Source organism: Chelonia mydas, chromosome 16 (genome assembly GCF_015237465.2).
Source record: "Chelonia mydas isolate rCheMyd1 chromosome 16, rCheMyd1.pri.v2, whole genome shotgun sequence".
In the NCBI taxonomy this organism is placed as follows: domain Eukaryota; kingdom Metazoa; phylum Chordata; order Testudines; family Cheloniidae; genus Chelonia; species Chelonia mydas.
The window spans coordinates 14420523-14440085 of record NC_057857.1 but is presented as its reverse complement, the minus strand read 5'-3'; the positions used below and the strand labels follow the sequence as shown (position 1 = coordinate 14440085).

The 19563-nt window shown below is 42.2% G+C and overlaps 1 protein-coding gene across 22 annotated transcripts in view; it reads right to left on the bottom strand.

The window, feature by feature from the left end:
• Positions 1-19563, bottom strand: part of FUBP3 (far upstream element binding protein 3) — a 56564-nt gene that overhangs the window by 20419 nt on the left and 16582 nt on the right. For 7 of the 22 annotated variants that reach the window (XM_027823362.3, XM_007061055.4, XM_027823370.3 and 4 more), the window contains exons 3-12: positions 14394-14444; positions 13914-13947; positions 11953-12002; positions 10004-10075; positions 8697-8754; positions 5853-6015; positions 4741-4839; positions 2714-2818; positions 2153-2255; positions 1127-1227 (exon numbers count right to left, since the gene is read on the bottom strand). In XM_027823362.3, coding sequence (XP_027679163.1) covers positions 1127-1227; positions 2153-2255; positions 2714-2818; positions 4741-4839; positions 5853-6015; positions 8697-8754; positions 10004-10075; positions 11953-12002; positions 13914-13947; positions 14394-14444 — 836 coding nt within the window. The remainder of the gene's footprint in view (positions 1-1126; positions 1228-2152; positions 2256-2713; positions 2819-4740; positions 4840-5852; positions 6016-8696; positions 8755-10003; positions 10076-11952; positions 12003-13913; positions 13948-14393; positions 14445-19563) is intronic. The other 15 variants (XM_027823373.3, XM_007061056.4, XM_043530178.1 and 12 more) reach the window with 3 other exon arrangements.

The following is a 19563-nucleotide window of genomic DNA, read 5'->3' as shown; positions in this document are numbered from 1 at the left end:
GGGGTTGTCTATCCTACAGAAACTATTGATGCACCAGGAAATGCCCATGCAGCTGAATACACAAAAGTAGCAGCAAGCTACAACCCACTAAACAAAAATTCAAGTGTCAAATGCTTAGCATTGTCAGAGACAATGCTGCAAATATAGGCAAAATGAGAAGAAATCTAAAGGATAACGAAGGGAACCTGAAACTTGTAACATATGGGCGCAGTACCTGTTTGGATGCAGCGCTCATTTGAAGACTTAAGTACAACTCCAGGAATAAAGAAAAATCTTGTTGAAATTGCAAAATATTTCTATAACAACCACCTTGCTTCAGTTTCACGGATGAGAACAGGAGGATCCAAACAAAGTCTCCCCCCGTGATGAAACGATGGAATTCAGCGGTTGATCGTTTTGATCTATTTAGTAAGAACTGGCCTCTTCTAATAACAATTTGTGAAGAAAATAGTGACAAAATAGATGGAACTATCACAGCCAATGCACTCAGACTAAAGAGAAATGTAGAAGATTCGCTGAATATACAGAAGCCTATTTCCATAGCCTTGGACAAACCGCAGAAAGATTGCTGATCATTTAGGTGTAAATGTGAAACAGGTTTTGATAAGAGAAGCATATGTATTCAAAACATTTAAGGTTATTTTCTTTAACAAATATAAATGTTATAATGATGTTGTTTTCTATTTTTATTTAAATTCCAGTTACCATCCTAAAGCAGCTTGATGCAAATCATGAGCAAAACGTTAATTAGCTACGTAAATAAGCAGTATATTATTCACCATTTTCTTCTTATACTAAAAATTTACAGTTCAGCATCTGACAATATTAAGCTATCCGAGAACTAAATGGATGTGCTTGAGAGACCTTTCATAGTTGAACCAGCACATGGTTAAGTGGCATCAAGGATAGCAAAAAACTTTGTGTAAGTGACACTACTGTACTCTAAAGGGTAGCAGCACAAATGGCCTCCTAAAAAGAGAACATAGTTGCCTACTCAATACCCTCTATTCCTTCTTAGACGGTGGCCTATAGTCATGCCACCATGTTTACTATGTACGTCCCATAACTACCTTTCCCATTCTCTATTAATATAGGTGTTTGCCTCACGGGAGTCTACAGAACCCACCTGTGCTGTGAGAATAAGCTCATTGATGATATGGGCTGCGTGCTGACACCGATCAGGAAGCCCCATGACCTGCGCGACTCTTTCAGGACTAATCCCATCATCTGTGGAGGGAGAGTTGACAAAAACTTAATTAAAAAGGGAAAGGCCCACCCACCAAATGAAGCTTCCCTCCCGTATGGCCATAGCCAGTGGTTTCCCCGTAGGTAGATCTGTTGTGTCAGACCTGCCATCTTTCTCCACACCTTCAGCCCTTCCCCCAACCCACCTACAAACCCATGTTGATCATCTGAGAAGGGTCTAATAGTGGAAAGGTAACACTTTCACATGCAACATGATAAACCTTGAAAGAGATTGCTATATTCTTAATAGGATAAAGGTAGCCAAGTGACCCAGAGGAAATTTGAATTCGTCAGGTCCTAACGGCCAGGAATATCCTGGAGTACTTTAAAGCCAGGAAACAAAGGTTCTCCATAATCCAATTCTTTGGATCAATTAGCTACAAGACCAAGACATTGCTGCCATAGTGTCTAATGTTTTGAAAATGAGGTGTATACAATTTCTTTCCAGTCTCTCAGGCAACAAGCAGAAAACCCCTGTAGAAACTGCATGAGGAACCAAGGAGGTGGTATGTCATTCTAAAATTAGTGTTAGAAAGGGACACTAAAGCTATACCTACACTGTGTACCTTACAGTGGCACAGTTTTGTGCCGCTGTAAGGTCTCCAGTGTAGTTGCTCTTTGCCCGTAAGAGAGAGCTCTCCTGCCAGCAAAATAAAACCACACACAAAAAAAGTGCTGTCCATACCGGCGCTTTTTGTTGGTAAAACTTTTGTTGGCTGGGACGTGTTTTATTCACACCCCCTGACTGACAAAAGTTTTACCGATCAAAGTGCAGTGTAGACACAGCCTAAGTAACCACAAGCAGACAGAAAACTAGCTGCTGTAGATTAGCACTAAGCAATAAAACTGGGCAGTCCCTGCTTCGCACAGTGATCAGAAAGTAACAGACCTTTGTTCTCACACAAACCTGGTTTAAACTGAATCCTAACGCCAGCATCATTCTGAATCTTTTTGATCATTTCTCCATTTCTTCCTATTACAATTCCAACAGCAAACCTGGGCACAGAGACCTGATGGGAAAAGCAAAGCAGTGTGAAAACTCAGAACTGGAATATATTATACTTGTTTTACAAGAGGTGTATTCATCCCGCTTACGTACCATGCCAGGCCAAATGAAGCAGCTCCAGGCTGTAAGGTCTTATCCCTCTTAAGCACAAGTGTACGGGCAATTTTCAATCCTGAATATTTCCACTGGCCATAAATCCCTTTCCCTATAAAAATTAGCCCTCTGCATTACAAGAATGGCACTTTCAAAAAAATTTTTTGGAAGAGATGGAAGTGCCATCCGCAAGCCCAAACAAATGCCCTCTCTGGAAAGCTGGTGAGCCTCTTCTGGTGGATGGGTGCGATATATTTAAAGGCAGAGAGTATCGTGAAGGAAATAAATCTCACTGGCAATGTTTGAAGTTAAATGGTCTCCATCCCTCACCCTAGGGAGGTAACCATAGCACTTGTGAAAATAACATACCTCTATGCTGCCTCCTCCCATTCTAGAGCTGAAATCACTTCGTACGCCTCGGAAATCTGCCTGATCTTTCTCTCGGATGATCTCCAGTACCATTTCCCTTGCTTGCTGCAGGGAAAAAATTATGGTTACCTTTTAACTCATGTCTATCCCACTTCCCATCTTGGTACTCAGGGCCTCAGTGATTAGGCAGCATCAAGCAGAATTGCTTCCTATATTAAGCAGACTGAAATTCCTTCACTTGGGATTTCTTTCACCATTTTAATGGAATTCTGTTTGGTATTGCATCCTCCCTTCCTCATTAACAATTTGATAGCTTTTTAGGAAGAAGATCCCCATGTGCAACTGTGTAAAAAAAACATGGACATTTGTTTCTAAAATACAATCTTAACTGGGATTTAAGGAAATTCAAGACCCTTGCTGCTGAACAGAACTCAAACCCACACATGCTATGGCAGAAGCCATGATGGCACATTAAACTGCAAGGCCACTAGAAGATGGGGAGGAGGAGACAGGGGAAAGGAAAGAAGAAATACTAGCTACCAAACACGGTGAAAAGTAAGCACTGGAAAACAACCCTGGTAATCTGTGAAGGTTTTCCTACACGAGTGAATAATCTTGTGTTTGTTTCTGAAGGCCCTTCACAAGTTACTATATAGCCCAGCTAGTGAAAGTGTACATTGCTAACAAACCTATAGTAGCCACCATTTATAGAAGTTACTTATTAAAGCTACATATCAAACTTTAGGCTCCAGGCATTACCTAAAGCAGCACTGCCGATATTTGGTGACTGTGGTAATCGGATATAGGGGAGATTGTCCCCTCAACCTTTCTCTGAAGTAGCTATCACAAAAAAGGTTGCCATGGAAAGAAATAAAGTTATTGGTATGATTTAATACAAATCTGCCATTCTCAGAATTATCTGCCAAGTGCAACTATTGTAGCATCCAGAGTTTGTTAGATTCTTAAGGATCTATAGAGTTTGTTAGGTGCTGTGCAAATGTACAATCCCTGCCCTGAAGGGTTTACAGTCTAAGATCCCTTAATTCTGATTTGCATGGGATTTACTGCTCAGGAAGAACATGGAAAATATGCTGAAGCACATCCAGCAAGGCAGACTGAGGGGCAGTTGACAGAGTATAAGTGACAAGTGAAATACAGTTTGGTTGAAAATGTAAGAGTGCTTTTAAACTTAGCGTTACAAAAGTGTAGATCTGTAAGACAAGTTTAAGTAGTTTGTGAATCATTTGTAAAATTTCAAAGCTGTATTACTAGCTAGATACATCTAGGAGCGGAGGAAAGGATATTAGTGTTCTTCAGGAAAGACCTGGAACACCCTATCATTGTAGGTGTTTCTAAAGGCAACCAGACACTCAGCTCCCAAAGAAAATCAAGAGGGGTTGGGTGCCTAATGCTTCTGAAAGATCTCACCCATTGTTTCTATGCTTGGGCAGGAACTGAAAATCTAACTTTAGCTGTTGGGTGCTATCTGGTGCAACAAACTGCTGTACCAGCCTTTTAAATGTCTTGAGAGTGGTCTAAATTTAGATTAGCATGCCAGCCTCTAGTAAAATGCGTCAGTTTCACAGAGACACTTGATAAGCACAAACTGCCATAACTAGTAGTTCTAAAGGTCCACTATGAAGCATCCAGCCACCTCCGGTGGGATCGTGGGATTAAGCTCTGAAGTCATGACTCTACGTTTTAAGTAGAGCACCTAACACAAGAGAGGCCCTGGATGAAACTGCAATATAAATATCGAATACGCTTAACCTTTGGTGCCAGGAGTTGTTCTGCTTTCAGATTACCAGTGCTACCTGGCTGCCTGAAGTATTAAACCTTCTGGTTACACTGGAGTCTTATCTGGAGCACGGGTGCCAGCACCTACCTTCATCAGCAGATATTTAGAATCGCATCCACAGCTTTATTTAACCCCACGCCATGCTCACAAGCACCATCAACAATTCCACTGTCTAAAGGGTCTCTTAGTGCAATTATGCAGAATCACATGAAGTGTTTTTACTCCATACCTGTACTTTAAAAGCATCTCCAGTAATACGGAGAGGTTTATCTGCTCCCGTTGGCAACGGGCCATCTTGGATCATAACCATTTTCACGCCTGTTCGCTCCTGCAAAAGCCACACAACACTTTAATAAGCATGGTCCCTAAATAAGAGTGAACAGTAGGTGTCCACACTTTGGTCACTAAACATTTATACGGGTCAGATGAGCAGCCTTCCAGCATGCTGTTTTTAAAGCAAAGACCACAACTGTTCTACAGCCTAAGCCCAGGACTGCAAGGAGGTGCGTTTCTCACACCACATTTTAGTGCAGAGACAACTGCAAACAGAGAATCCAACTTCTGTCTTTCTAGGCAGGTGTAAGAGTGAAATAAGAACCTCTCTAAACACAATTACACAGCGTGTCAGATACCTTTGGATGATACAGCCAAAATTAAAGCTCTCAACAAAAAATCACAATTATTATCTTGGCATAAATGTATTACTGAAGCCCTTTATAGCCTTTAAAGATTTGTAAAGTATACCAAGATAAACAGAGAAAAAAAATACGCCCAGGAACACTGATTTACACCCAGATGTTTTCATGGGGGATGGAGGGAGAGAAGAGGAGATTAAATACCAACTTCACCTACAGAAGTGATGAATTTGATGAAAGGTATCCTGGGGAACAGTACAGCAGGCATTAAGCAGCTTCACCAGGGCACCTAAATCCTGACCTGGGACACCCTTTGCTCTGCCAGGTGAGGGCCCCTCCTAAACAGGGCATACATCTTGCCACAGCTGGGTGCTTCTCTTATAATGCAGACAAATATCCACTAGGAGCTCAACTGAGGACAAGCGCATTCCTTTTGTAACTCAGGGCTGGATTTGAACCCAAGTCGCCAAAGGTGAAATACAAACATGTTAACCTCCTGCAGCAGGCACGAGAGGCTCTTTATTTCAAAGCACTCTTCCTTGCTCTCTACTGGGTCACATACCACCTTCTTAAGCTGTTGTGAAGTGAATGGAGGGAACATCAAGCTCACATGCTACCAGCGGTACATGTACTAGAGTTTGGGAACCCCTAATCGAGAGGAACTTTGCTAGGGGAAAGTTCCTTGAAGTAAAAACATCTTGCACACCTGCAACTGTTTTATTGTTTCGCCTCCTTTGCCAATGACTAGACCCACTTTGGATGCCGGGATCAGAATCTCCTGGATCGTACTGTTGCCATCAACATCGTTGTGAAAGCCAGGTCCATTCCGACAGCGATCCACTATCTGCCCCAGTAGCCTCTTCGCTTGTCTTTGAAAAGAAGCAAGGAAAACAACCATTTGACAACGTTTCATCTGCCCAAGAAACTAAGAACCACTGGAATGAGAGACATTTGGGGAGAGGAGAAGCGAACAGATGAGAAGAAAACCATGGTTAGCACAATGGCTTTTAAGCTTTGGAACACCAATTCCCTTTCACAACACTTCTCAGCACTTCGATTTCTAAAAAGCGGAAAAGGGAGGAAGCAGTGCATCTTGACACCTTTGATGCTTACACATTTTTAAATCATTGGCTTCGCCACAGCTTGGGTGTACCACATTTTCAGTGGCGTCAAGAAGACTCTCTAATGCCTAAACTCCCAATTTTATTGTTAATGTCAGTCTTTGTAAATCGTAACCACAACCTCACTTCCTGACTGAGACAGGCAAGGAGCGCTGCTCTGACACAGTAACACAGCAGGTTAGACCACCACCTCTGATCTGACATTGAGTCACAGGTGAATCCCTTCTTCTCGGCCTGCTCTCCCGCAGCAACGCTGGCCAGGTTTGCTTGCAGCCTCCCATCCTAGCTGGGGCTGCTAAGGCTGTACAGAAAATGGGGCAGGAGCTGCGCAGCAGCTAGGGCAGGGGTTCTCAAACTTTTGTACTGGTGACCCCGTCACATAGCAAGCCTCTGAGACCGACCCCCCTTATAAATTAAAAACACTTTAATATATTTAACATCATTATAAATGCTGGATGCAAAGCATGGTTTGGGATGGAGGCTGACAGTTCGCAACCCCCCATGTAATAACCTTGTGACCCCACAAGGGGTCCCGACCCCCAGTTTGAGAACCCCTGAGCTAGGGCAAGAGACTAAGGGCTGCTTGTGAAAGCAGGCAGATGACAAGGCCAGGAGACTGCTCCCTGGCAGCTTTATAATGGCTGAGCTGACTGGCTGTGGCTTTCCATCTTCATGTTAATTGCTGCCACCTACCTGCCCCTTTCTCCTCACTGAAGAGGATGGAGCCAGGCCAGCAGCCACGCATTTGCACTTGGGTGGTGTTCTTCCTCTCTCCTCCACTTAGCAGCCAACCATCTCACGCTGCAGAGGGAATTGTCCCCTTAGGACACATTCCCCTGGGAGTGTCAACTCAGGGGGTGAGGGTCTGATGGCCTGCGTCCAACAGCAGAGCATCACCCCAACCTTGGACCTCAATCAGGAAGCGAGGCAGGAGCTGGAATTTCCAGGAATAGATTTCAGATTTGAAACTAGCAGTTGGATTCTTGGTTGTTTAAAAAAAAAAATCACAAAACCAATCTTAAGTATTCATAAAGCCCTTAAGTTAATTTTTTTGATGGAAAAAGTAAGAAAGATTAAAACAGAGGGCACATTGAAAAACAGAGCATCAACTGCCTTCTGTTTTAATTGTCTTCCTTACTCTTTCCATTAAAAAAAATTTATTCAAAATTTAAGGGCTTGATGAATACTTAAGATAATCATTCATTCTTTTTAAAACAACCACCCACCCGACTGTTAGGAATGTTCCCGTTATTGAGCCTTCTTCCTCATTCAGCTTCACAAGTCTAAAGAAGTGGGATCACCTGCGACAGCCCTGGATATGAGTGTGTCTAGCTGTGTATTTCAGAACTTTTAGGTGTTAAGAAGATCTGCTCTTACCCATTTTCCCCCAAGTGTCTCATCAGGCATTACAGCTTTTTAGTATTTTGCTCTTGTTCTGAAATATCCTTCGCTAGAGGAAAAAAATCATATTGTTTGCCCTATAATGCGTGCTTGCCAATTACAGTTATTCTGGTTCAATGCTTGCAGAATTATGGTACAGTGAGGGGCCTCAAGCATCTTAGATCTCATAGGAACAGAATAGTCAAAGTCTTCTCTTGAGAGAGAGAGAGTCTTTGTGCCTATGTATTTTTACTAATCAAAATGCAACTCAAAGATTTCCAGATGGATTTTAAAAAACCCACCTACCCAAAGGTTGGGGAGAGAAAGAGCAGCTCCATATGTTAAGTGTGTTCCTGTAAGCCTGAGGATCCTGGATCCAGTCCCAGCAGGAGGTCCTCAACTGGTTTGTGAGAGTCTCAAACTCAGCTCCTAGGAAGGGGGAGGGAGGAAACACTGTCCCTAAATTTTCTATAGGCCTAAAGAATAGAAACCCCTGCTGGATTGCCAAATGTGTGTCTACCATGCAGGGATCAGAGTTCAAATATTCAGTTCAGTCCTTCACTTCTGGCTGGCAGCAATATGGAGGAGGCACCCTGATGGACCTCATGCTGCTCTGGAGCAATACCTCCCATTTATTCAGGAATGCAACTGACAGGCTCTGGGGGCCTTGTGCAGCCCCTCTTCAGCTGGAAGGATGGCCATCTCAGTAGCAGCGGGAAGGTGGAGGGGAGAAGAGTGATCTTTAATGGCTTAATTTAGTATCCTGGAAACTTGCAGTTAGTCAACTGCATCCTAAGTGCCCTAAGAGCAACTCTGTGAAGTGAAATTCTACGGGACTTCTGCAGTGGGTTCAACAGACTAACTGGAAAAGCCTTTGATGAGTAAACATCTCAGTGTTAGACCAAGTGGCTCTAGAGTCTGGTGACCCTAAAGCTTCTATAGGCCAACATTTGCTGATTGTGGCTAACCAAATAGCAGCACTGATAGAATACAGTGGTAAGGAAGAGGAAAAGGAAAGAGAGATAGAAAAAGAACAAAACAAGACTCACTCAATGCTCTCTGGTGTTCCGGTGAGCACACAGGGCCTCTCGGGCATCCCGCCGCTGTCTGTGAAGGGAACAAGAACATGATAACAGGGACTGGATATTTCACAACTCTTGAATGGCCAACAGTAGGCAGCCAAGCAGGCAGATACAAGCAGCCTAGACACAGCCTACACAACTAGCTCTTTCATGTTTAAAAGAGGCAGTAAAATCTACATGATCCATTATGGATTGCACGTTATAAGAGGATGGTTAGAGACAGCCAGTCTCAAGAACAAAGTGCAGCCTCAAAGTACACACAGTACTTGCATGAAGCAATCAGGTTCTATACCTGATCTGAACTCTTGGCTGCAATTCATTATAATTATGTATCTGGAAATAAAGCAAATAGTTGCTAAGTATCTTATTTATCCTTCAATCACCCTGCACACTCACTCTTGCTTGAGTATTCAGTCTTGCGCCTGTGGCATCTTAGACTGATATGATCATGGTGTTTTCCTACACTTAGTACAACTATATATTCCATGTTAGCTTTCTTTTAAGTGTCACACTCCTAGTAAACAAGTTGTTACATGCAATTCAATTGGATTAAAAAAAAACTGGACAGCTGCTTCAGTGACCAAAGGGCAGCACTAAAATGTTCCCTTTGCGCATAGAACATGTTAATGAGAATTCAGAGATATCCACGATCAACATATTTCAAAGACAAAATGGATGTCTCCTTTATTTTTAAATCTCCCCCTGCCAATTAAGATTAAGAACCCAGAAGATAATATTTTGCAGTAACTATATTCCTCCCCATGTAGTAACATACTTCCGTTTTCCCTTCGGAAAAATAGTATAAAGCAAGAATACGCAGCATACCACAACAGATTGGTACGGTCTCCTTTTTAGTTTGAGATGGATCCGATCAGGAGCAACTCCCGACCTCTTGAAATTTCAATTTCCAAAAACTGACAAGACTATACAATTAAATACAATCCACATCTGATCTCTCCAAAGAAGTGCCACTGGAAGACAGCCAGCATTTCCCATCTCTGTAGGGAACAACATGGACCATCCTTTAACACTTAAGTTGCATCTGCTTCTTGATTAGAGGTGGTCCCCTCACTTTGCTCCCAGAAGTAGCTAACAGGTCTGTTTTCTGTGTTAGTATGGAGGTCAGTCCCAGAACAGAATTCCCTTGTGCATCATTAGGTAACCAGCGATAACACACATGAATGTGATGCACAGCCAGGTCTCCACCTCTATTGGACATGCCATATTTCAGTGCCATGCCCTGCTACTTGTCCACTACACACAGAAGCTCTTACCTGGAGCAATCTGAATTTTGCAGCCAGACTCTGCCTGGATCCGTGAGATCTGTTCACCGCCCCTGCCGATTACTGAAACAAGTTCAACAAGTGTCAATTTACTGTTGTCCTAGCCAAGAGCAGAGTATCTGCTCCCTTTACTCCACTGCAACTGGCAGTAAAGGGGAGATTGTATTCCAAAACTGTAAAACAGGCCTCCCCATACTCTGGTACACAGAAAGCCACTGTTAGGGTAGAATCCTTACATTTTTTGCTGAATTCTAGTAATTGTATTTCCTTGTACATACAAGTCTTACACTGAAGTGGGAATACACAGTAGGTAAAAATAAGTCACTAAACGGAGCCAAGTCAGGAAAGGTGTTTTAAGGTTATTGTCCTATGACAACCTGAATCTCAGGTCGGATAAAAAAACTGGCTGCAAAATTATCAGGACAGCCATAAGCAAAGGTATTTGGGTTGTTGCTTTTTTTTTTTTTTTTTTTTATTAAAAGAATTCACTACCCCTCCTTCAAGAGCATGTCGCTGGTTTGAGCTACACTTGAATACACCTGGGTTTTATATTGAAGTGCCATATCAGACCTCAAGCTGAAAGTGAAAACTGGCCTCCCTTAGATCCCCCAGCATCACTGAATGACGACTGTGTTTCACACTGTATAGCAGGGAGAGAACATGCACGGCCAGTCATATGTACTCTTCCCAAAGAGTAACACGGAGCACAGCTGCAGGTCAGCCAAGTCTAACAGGCATGATTGGGTCAACATTCTCTCAGCAGAGGGCCCTCAACTGTGGAACTTGCTTCTCCTAGTTCCTGTCCGAGCTTGAATCTTTATCACCCTCTTTGCTTCATGCCACATACTAACTTTTTTGCCCAGACCTTCTCCTCATGGAACTAGAGAACTACCTTCGGAATGGCCAGCACCTGGCCCCCTAAAAGAGATTGGGGTGGGAGGGCATGGGGGGGGGGGGGCAGAGAAAGAGTGCCGCTCCTTTATAAGAAACCAACAAATGAATAAAGAATTGAGCCAGGAAGCGTGTTTTCAATTTCAGCTTCAGGTTGGACATCCTGGTCCATCGATCTATGTGTAACGGCAGTAAACATGGATGGTTATTTCCCTTTTCACACACTAAGCAGAGCATTTGGGGTGATGCTCCTTTACCAGAAGAGATGACATGCTGGAATCCCAAGGTTATGGAACATGCCATGGCATGACTCTAGTCATGACAGCAGTAGGATTCCCTTGAAAGGAGAAACAGTGAACAGCTGGAGGAACACAGGGATCAGGGTGAAGTGTGTGAGAACATCGTCAAGGGTGCAAGAGTGAGGTGAAGGAGAGAAGAAGAAGAAACAAACAATCAGGAAGAAAAAGGAGAGAGAAACCCATCCGTGCAGGAAAGTGCACCCCAGTTATTTCTCTCTGCACTGAGTGTACTACGGATCTGTAAAAATTCAACTTTCATTTTAAGTGTTTAAACGCTATTTCTCTCCTCCCTCTTCCCCCATCCCCACTGACAATAGCGTACTTAAATGCCGTAACTGGTTCTGGTGACTGGCAAATGGACTCATTCTTGGTAAACCATTATGTAATTTGGTCTGGGGAGTCTGTGGTTACAGCCACAGTTGCCAGAACAGTACATCTTCAGAAATCTGTCTCCCCTGCCTCCCCACACCCCAAAAAACCCTATTCCATATTCATCACTATAAAACCCTTACCAGCAAACAGGTAGTTTATATCTGGGTTTTTAAGTGCAGGGCATTGTGGCAGACCCTGTTTAATTTGCCCTTACTGGGGGATGTTATTAATAGGCAAGATTTTTCACAGCCAGTAAATTCACAGTGGCATTGATTGAAGCTGTGAGTCTTATTCCTTACCCACCACAATAAGCACTGTTCCTGAACGGAACATACATTTAGAAACTGAATTTAGAACAAAAACATCCAGGATACTTACTAAATCCAACCATTTTATCAGGCACTTTGAATTCTTCTGTTATTACTGTCCTAAAAAATAGAGATTCAAATAGTCACTGCAAAGAACAGTTTAGTAGACCACCTTTGTCCTCCCACAAAAGTCAGCCACAGAGTACAAAGTTTTGTACAGAAAAGTAAACACTTCAGCCATAATCGAAACCATTTGGGTTGGAAGTGACCCCTTGAGGGTCATCTATTTTACCCCTTTCTTTGTGGAAGAATTGGTTTAGTTATTCCTAAACTCTGATAGATTTTAAATCTACCCTTGATCAGCTCCACTTAAGTGGATTCCATACCTCCTTTGTCTGTTCTTGTAAATCTTTTTCTAAAATGGAACCTCAATTTTCCATGATGCAGCTTAAGACGATTACTTCTTGGTCTGTCCTTACTGCATGAGACTAACTGGCCCCTGACCTCTAATATCCCTTCATGTATTTGTAGACAATTATACCTCCCCTTGGCTAGATTGTCTCTGGAATTAACAGAAGCAGTTCTCAACTGTTCCTCATAGGTCTTAAATTTTCACAAAATGTTTTATCATTTTTATTGCTCTCTGGACACTCCAATTTCCCTATCTTAAAATGTGATGCCAAAAACTAAAGTTTTCCCTCTGAGGCCTAATCAGCGTTGAGTAAAGCAGAATAATTACCTCGCTTGTTTTCCACACGATACTCCTCTTAAACACAGCCCAATGAATATGGCATTTGCCATTTTTATTAGCACTTGATTCAAGTGAATCTTGATAGACACTTCCCAACTCTTCATACATTGGAAAATGCACAATATCCAATTTGTTTGACATCCCTGAAAGCAATTAAATATCTTTGGAGGAAGCTCAGCATAGGTTTCTAATGAGGCCTCTTGCGAGATCTTATGACACAGTTTGTATTATAAGAGCCATGGGAAGAATAAAAATATGAATTTCTAAACTTTTCCCCAGCTGCACCATAGATAAATACTTATGACTGAGGACCTAATCCATAATATGATTACCTACTGCAGCATTATATTGTCCCACTCTTACCAGAGTTAGAATATGGGTCGCCCTTACTGTCAGACAGCAGCGTGATGCTATGGTTCGATCCTGTATTAGAAAAGGGTCCCCGAGTAAATTAGTGGTGGTGAAAGAGTGCTAGCTGACATGCTGCAAGAATGAGGTCCTCTGTCTGGAAAGGGAACAGGCACAGCAAGGGTCTACCAACTGTTCTATCACAGTTCAACCTGGGTGTAATAGTACCACTTCTGAACACTGGGAGCTTGAAAGTATCCATAGCCATATTCCTTGCCCTTTCTGCTGAGCCCTTAACAGGGGGATTGGTTATGATAGTAGTGTGCTGCCACCAACATATCTGGAATTTAAGGGCTTTGAGCAAGAGGCAACTTCTGAAGTGAAATCACCACCACTCGCTACAGAAATACAAGATCCTAAAAACCAAGCACGACTTAAGACACGAAAGCTTATGCTCAAATAAATTGGTTAGTCTCTAAGATGCCACAAGAACTTCTTTTGTTTTTGCGGATACAGACTAACACGGCTGCTACTCTAAGACTTAAGACAGCATCCTTTAGAGTCACACTATGCCATGCTGGGTAAGAAGTCATCCGAGGGGTCATATTTTATCAGCAAAATGAGAAAAACCTCAATTGCCAGCTTAATACTTCTGATTCCTCTTCCACTGCCAAAAAAGCACGTCATTTTCTTATGCTCAGTGCTACAAAGGTAGATGAAGCCAAATCCAAGCCTTCCTTACAAAAATGTGAGCTCTTTTTTTCAAGTGTGCAGTGTCTCAAAGTGTAGGCAAAAACTGCAGTCTGGAGAAAAACAGAGCCAATAGTTTTCCATGTTCTCAACCTCTGACTTCCTAGCACTCTAGTACAGATGGTGGATCAATAAACAATTAGAACTGATCAATAAATAATAAAACATAACCCACTGCTTACCTTTGATGTACCAGGGCCCCTAACTGGTTACCTACTGTGGCAGAGAGGAAAAAGGGGAAAAAAAAAAAAATCAAAGCATTAGTACGGATAAACTAACTTCATCCCTATAGAAAGAGTTCCTACCATTTCATCAAAAAAAAGAAAGAAAAGCAAAACGGTAATTTAGGTTCAATGGCTGAAATGAATGTGTTATGTGGTAAGAAACAGGAGGGGATTTCTTGATCAACGCAGTCTACAATCCAGTGTCCAGCTGAACACAGGATACGAAATTGATCTGGATCTCCCCATGCTGAGAGTCATGGGAGAAAATCCTGCCAGCCCAAATCCCTGTAACTTACCTCCCCCGCTTCCCAAATTAAACCCAAATGTAAAGATCAAGCAGATTTTGGTACATATTAAATTTAAAAAAAAAAATCAAAAAGCCAAAGCAGATTTTGAGATTTAGTTTAATCAGAAGCATTAGAGATCACTTGCACATACTTCTCTCTGTATCTCTTATCTGTGCTCCATGGAGCCCACTTAAACGGAGACCTGTTAAAGGAATAGGTCTGTTAAGTAACCTTGTGGCACCCACATTGTATCCTTTTATCACATTTCTACTGAATACACACATTTCAGCCACACTTACATTGTCAGCTGGTGGCTCATCTAGGATTACCCCTCACCTCCTCAACTAACCTCCCCCAACCAGACAATGTTTTTGCTATTCGTTTCAAGCCCCGCCCCAGATTAATTTTTCCTCCAGAAGTTACCGTAAAAATATGGTGCAATTACAGACAGGGGCCCACTGCAAAGTAGGAAAACATCCTGCAAAGCTTCCTACAGGACTTCACCTGTAGGAAACATACTAAGAAATGGGCCATTTGCTCCTAACAACTAGAAGACCATTTTGATTATCTGAACTGTGATAATAAATATTTTGTTCCTAACTTTTTAGCGATAACTTTCACATTCTTTGATCTGAAATAAGTTGTGACTCAGCTGATGAGAAGAAGAAAACTGATGCACCTCACATTCTTCAAATATAATAAGAGTATTGTTTTGCAGTGCTGCAGCCATGTTGGTCCCAGGATATTAGAGAGACAAGGAGGGTGAGGTAATCTTATTGGACCAGCTTCTGTTGGTGAAAAGAGACTAGCTTTGAGCTTACACAGCGCTCTTCAGGGCCGGGAAAGGTGCTCAAGGCAGGTCTACACTACAAATTTACATCGGTGCAGCTGTGCCGCTATAGTACGTCTGTAGAAGGCACTCTAAGCCAATGGAAGAGAGCTCTCCCACAGGCTTAATAACTCCACCTCCGCGAGAGGGTGTAGCTATGTTGGTGGGAGGTTCTGACAGGGTCTAGGGATGTAAATATTGTTTTAAAAGTTATCCATTTAAACGTTTAAAATTATATTGTTTAAATGGTTACCCGATTAAAGGGAGAGGGGCTTGGGAGCTGCTCCAGCCAGCCAGCCAACATCTGGCCGGCCAGCACGGAGTTCCTGGGGTTGGCGGGCTGGCCAGCCCGGGGTTAACCATTTAGACTAATGCTAACCAATTAAATATTTTACATCCCTAACAGGGTCCCACTGCAAAGTAGGAAAAACATCCCGCAAAGTGCACTACAAAACTTCACCTGTGTCAAACACACTAAGAAATGGGCCATTTGCTCCTAACAACTAGAAGGACCATTTTGATTACATTGGTTGTGAGGGGGTATTCGTCATCACAGGAGCAGACAGAAGTGCAGATTTTGCATCTGTTATGGCAGGGTCTGATGCTGCTTTGAGTTGGTATGACTTGGACTCTGAAGACCTTGCTTCTGATGAGCACTGTGAGGTTGGAGGGTTGTTTGAAGCAACACCCTGTCATAACAGATGCAAAAGTTGCAGACATATTTCCACCCTTATGATGACCAATACTCCCACAACATACATTTCAAGATCCATAGGTCCTTCACGTGCCTATCATAACATGTGATATACCTCTGCCAGTGCACTAAATGCCCCAACAGCAAATACCTGGGTGAAATTAAACAACCACTACACTCTCAAATGAACTCTCAGGAAAAAAAAAACGACAAGACAAGACCACCATATAATCAGCAGGCAAACACTTTTCACAGAATGATCACTCCGTATCTGATCTCTCAGGCCTCATTCTCAAAGGAAACCTGCACAACACCTTCAGAAGACTAGCCTGGGAGCTTAAATTCATAACTTTGCTAGACACTACAAGTCATGGACTCAAAGATCCTGGATTTATGGCTCATTACAACAATCTGTGACCTGCTAACCCTCCTTTGTCCTGACTGCAGGGGTGTTAACTGCCCACCTCCCCTTAAAATGATATTTTGTAACGTGTTCCTCCTTGGATTTAGCCGAGACACAGAGTACCTTTCCCAGACCGGAAGACTAGCTCTGTGTAAAGCTTAAAAGCTTGTCTTTCACCCATAGAATCTGGTCCAATAAGAGACATTACCTCACCCACCTTGTCTCTCTAATAGAAAAATGCATAAAATCTGTGACCAAACACACTTTTTAGATAAATAAAATAGGCAGAGTCAATACCTTATTTCTGTTGTGTGTCAATATCTTGATAATGGTCCTGGACAAGATATTGACAGAATATATATATTTTTATTATGCTGTTCAGCTCAGAGGTAAGACAACTGCTGTGTTATTGACCCCTTTAGATTTGCCTTTGCATACGCTCACACTGAATATAGAATGTCCTAATTTAATAGTTATCAATACTGCAGTAGAAAAGTTGGGTGATGTAATGGGGAATATTTGCTCTTATTGATAAAGATACTACTACCCAGAAGGGCTGAGCAAATAAGATACAAGCTTATTCAGTAAATTCGGAAACATACCATCCTGTTCCCAAGCTGGTTTAAAAATACTCTTACAACAATAATAGGGCAAGAGACATTATTTGTTTTACCACAGCACTAGGGGCCCTAGCCATGGATCACAATTTCACATTATTCCAACAAGGTCGCAGAAAGAGCAATCCCATTATTGCCAGGGCCGTTTCACATTTCCTTTTAGCATTTTCCCTAACACAATCCATTTCAGCATCTCTCTTAGCAAACTAGATAGGACTATTAAAATCACCAACAGATTAAGAAACATAGCTGTACCCCAGTAAACCTTTCCACCTGTCCTAAATTTTACATTGATAATTAAGCATAGCTTCCATCTTGTAACAAGTACTGGTTGGGGAGATACTGTTTTGTTGACAAGCAGAAGAGCTCATTTAAGTCATGAAAATAATGTACTGCACATCTGGAGAGCCTCCCATCCAAAGATTTTGAGCGCATTACAAACAAATTAACCCTTTCAACATGCAGGTAAAGTAGATAGCCTCATTTTACTTAAGGAGAAATGGGGGTAAAAAAGGTTAAGGCACCTACATAAAGTCTGTAACAGAGGAGTAGAACCCAGATCTCTTGCCTCCTAGTCCTATATGACTTAAGCACAAGACTTGCCTGCATCTTCCACGTACATGCACTCTCCCTGTCCCCTACCCAAGAACATGAAATGCTGAGAAACTCCATGCCCCTCCCAAAAAATTACCCCCCCATGAGAAAATGATTAGCCCATGGTTCCAACAATCTGAAGTTTCATTCTCTCTCAAACATGCCCATTTTGCTCTGAAAGACAGACTAATAGAGAGGCAAGTCTGGGACAGAATGCATATACTGAAATACCAAAAACTGATGATATATTCTACGCAGAGGGCACCATCTTCCGCTTAGTGGCAAGGAAGGGGTTGAACACTGATAGGCCATGTACGTGTTCCCCCTCCCCCTCTTCACATCTATTGAGTACAATTTAACTGTAAGTGCAGTCATTTTACTGCAAATAAGGAAAAAGACTGAATAAAATCAGCCCAATTTCCTGTTAATGGCACCTGCTGGTTGATAACTCTACATCCTGCTTTAGGCTTCACCTTAACTGAATTCTGCCTAACAGATACTCAACACAAATGCAGATTTTTATTTTTTATTTTCCACCCTATAAAACAGTGCAGTGCCTCCCACCAAATTAATGTGCACAGTGGGAATATACAATCTTATGGAAGAAAATATCCCTCACAAGAATAAAACCACAGCAATGCATCACATGCAGAAGCTGAGGCATAGAAGGTTGCAAACTATACTTTAGGATTTTGAGAAGTACACACTTATTGAAGAGGGTCAGGAGTGTTTGGGGGATGGGGTGGTTAAAGTGTATTTTTCCCTCAAATACTTCTCCCTCCTCAAGTCTGTCACTAGTTTTCTCCCTAATGAAGCCTTAAAGAACTTCAACCGGAGGGGAGGTCTGCCGTTCTTCCACTCCTTAAGCTTTGTTACAATTCATTTGAAGTGCTCATTACTACAAATGAAACATTTGCATCTTTAAGGGATCACTGAAATGAGGGGAGAGAAGATTGGGTTTGGGTTCCAATTCTGCCACAGAACCTTCTGACTCTTGGTCTCAGTTCCCCATCTGCAAGACAGGGATAATACGTCCTCTCTTTCACCCATTGTTCTAGTCTATTCTGATTGGAAGTTCTGAGACAAGGATCTTCTCCTATTATGTGTATGTACAGCACTTAAATGGGGCCATGATCTTGGTTGAGACCTATAGGCACTACTCTAACACAAATAATGTGAAACATTAGATTTGCTTTGCCACTTGAAGTCACTATAAACATTTTGGGGGTGGGGAGATGTCTCTAGGATTCTTCCCTATCTCCTCCTGCCAACGCTCTTTGCCCCAGAACAACAGCAGTCCTCTATCTGAAGGCTGAGCACCGGTTCTAAATCCTATGTCACTAAAGAATACAAGACAATTCCTCAAAGGCCTGACTGGACTTAAAATGAACATGACAAAGTTCAGGGTCTGATCTTCACTTTCCGAGACTCAATATGCTGCAGCTACTAGACAAGCTCCCCTCTTCCTTTGAAAAAGCAACTTTTTTTTTTTTTTTTTTAATTGTTTGGTGCTGTAAAATGGTTAAATTGCGCCATTAGTTAAAAATATTCTGGCAGTACAACAGTAGCAGGCAATAGAATATGGGGACTGAGTCATGAGAGCTGGATTCTATTTTCAACTGCATGCAAACAAGAGCAAGACATTATATCTAAGCAACTCAGGCCCTGTCTACACAGTGTGGCAACACACAACAGAGGAGTGTAAACTGTAGAGCACTTAAAGTGTTGCACTCTAACTACCCTGTATAGGCCCTGCTGATATGCTCTAAAAGGCACCTAATGCACGTTGATGTAGTCCTGTTTGACACAGCACTATATGTTAACATGCATGAAGAATCTTTTAGCGCATGTCAGCAGGGTCTACATTTTAGAGCACTCTACGATTTATACCCCCTCCTGTGCACTTTCCTCATCACTAAAATGGGGAGAACCCACCTTTGCAAAGCGCTTCAAGATCTATGAACACAGCTGCTATATAAGCGCCACATAAAATTAAACAGAAGTTGGAGTGAGTGTTTGTGCCAATAAAGCCAGTTCTGCCGAACTGTGCTACCAGTTCTCAGTTAGACCCCCACCCTGTCCAAGCCCTGTGTGTGAAGAAAAGCATGCACATTTTAGAGTTCTTCCCAGAGAAAGGAAATAATGAAACTGAAAATCCTCTGTTTCAGGCTCCATTTCAGACCC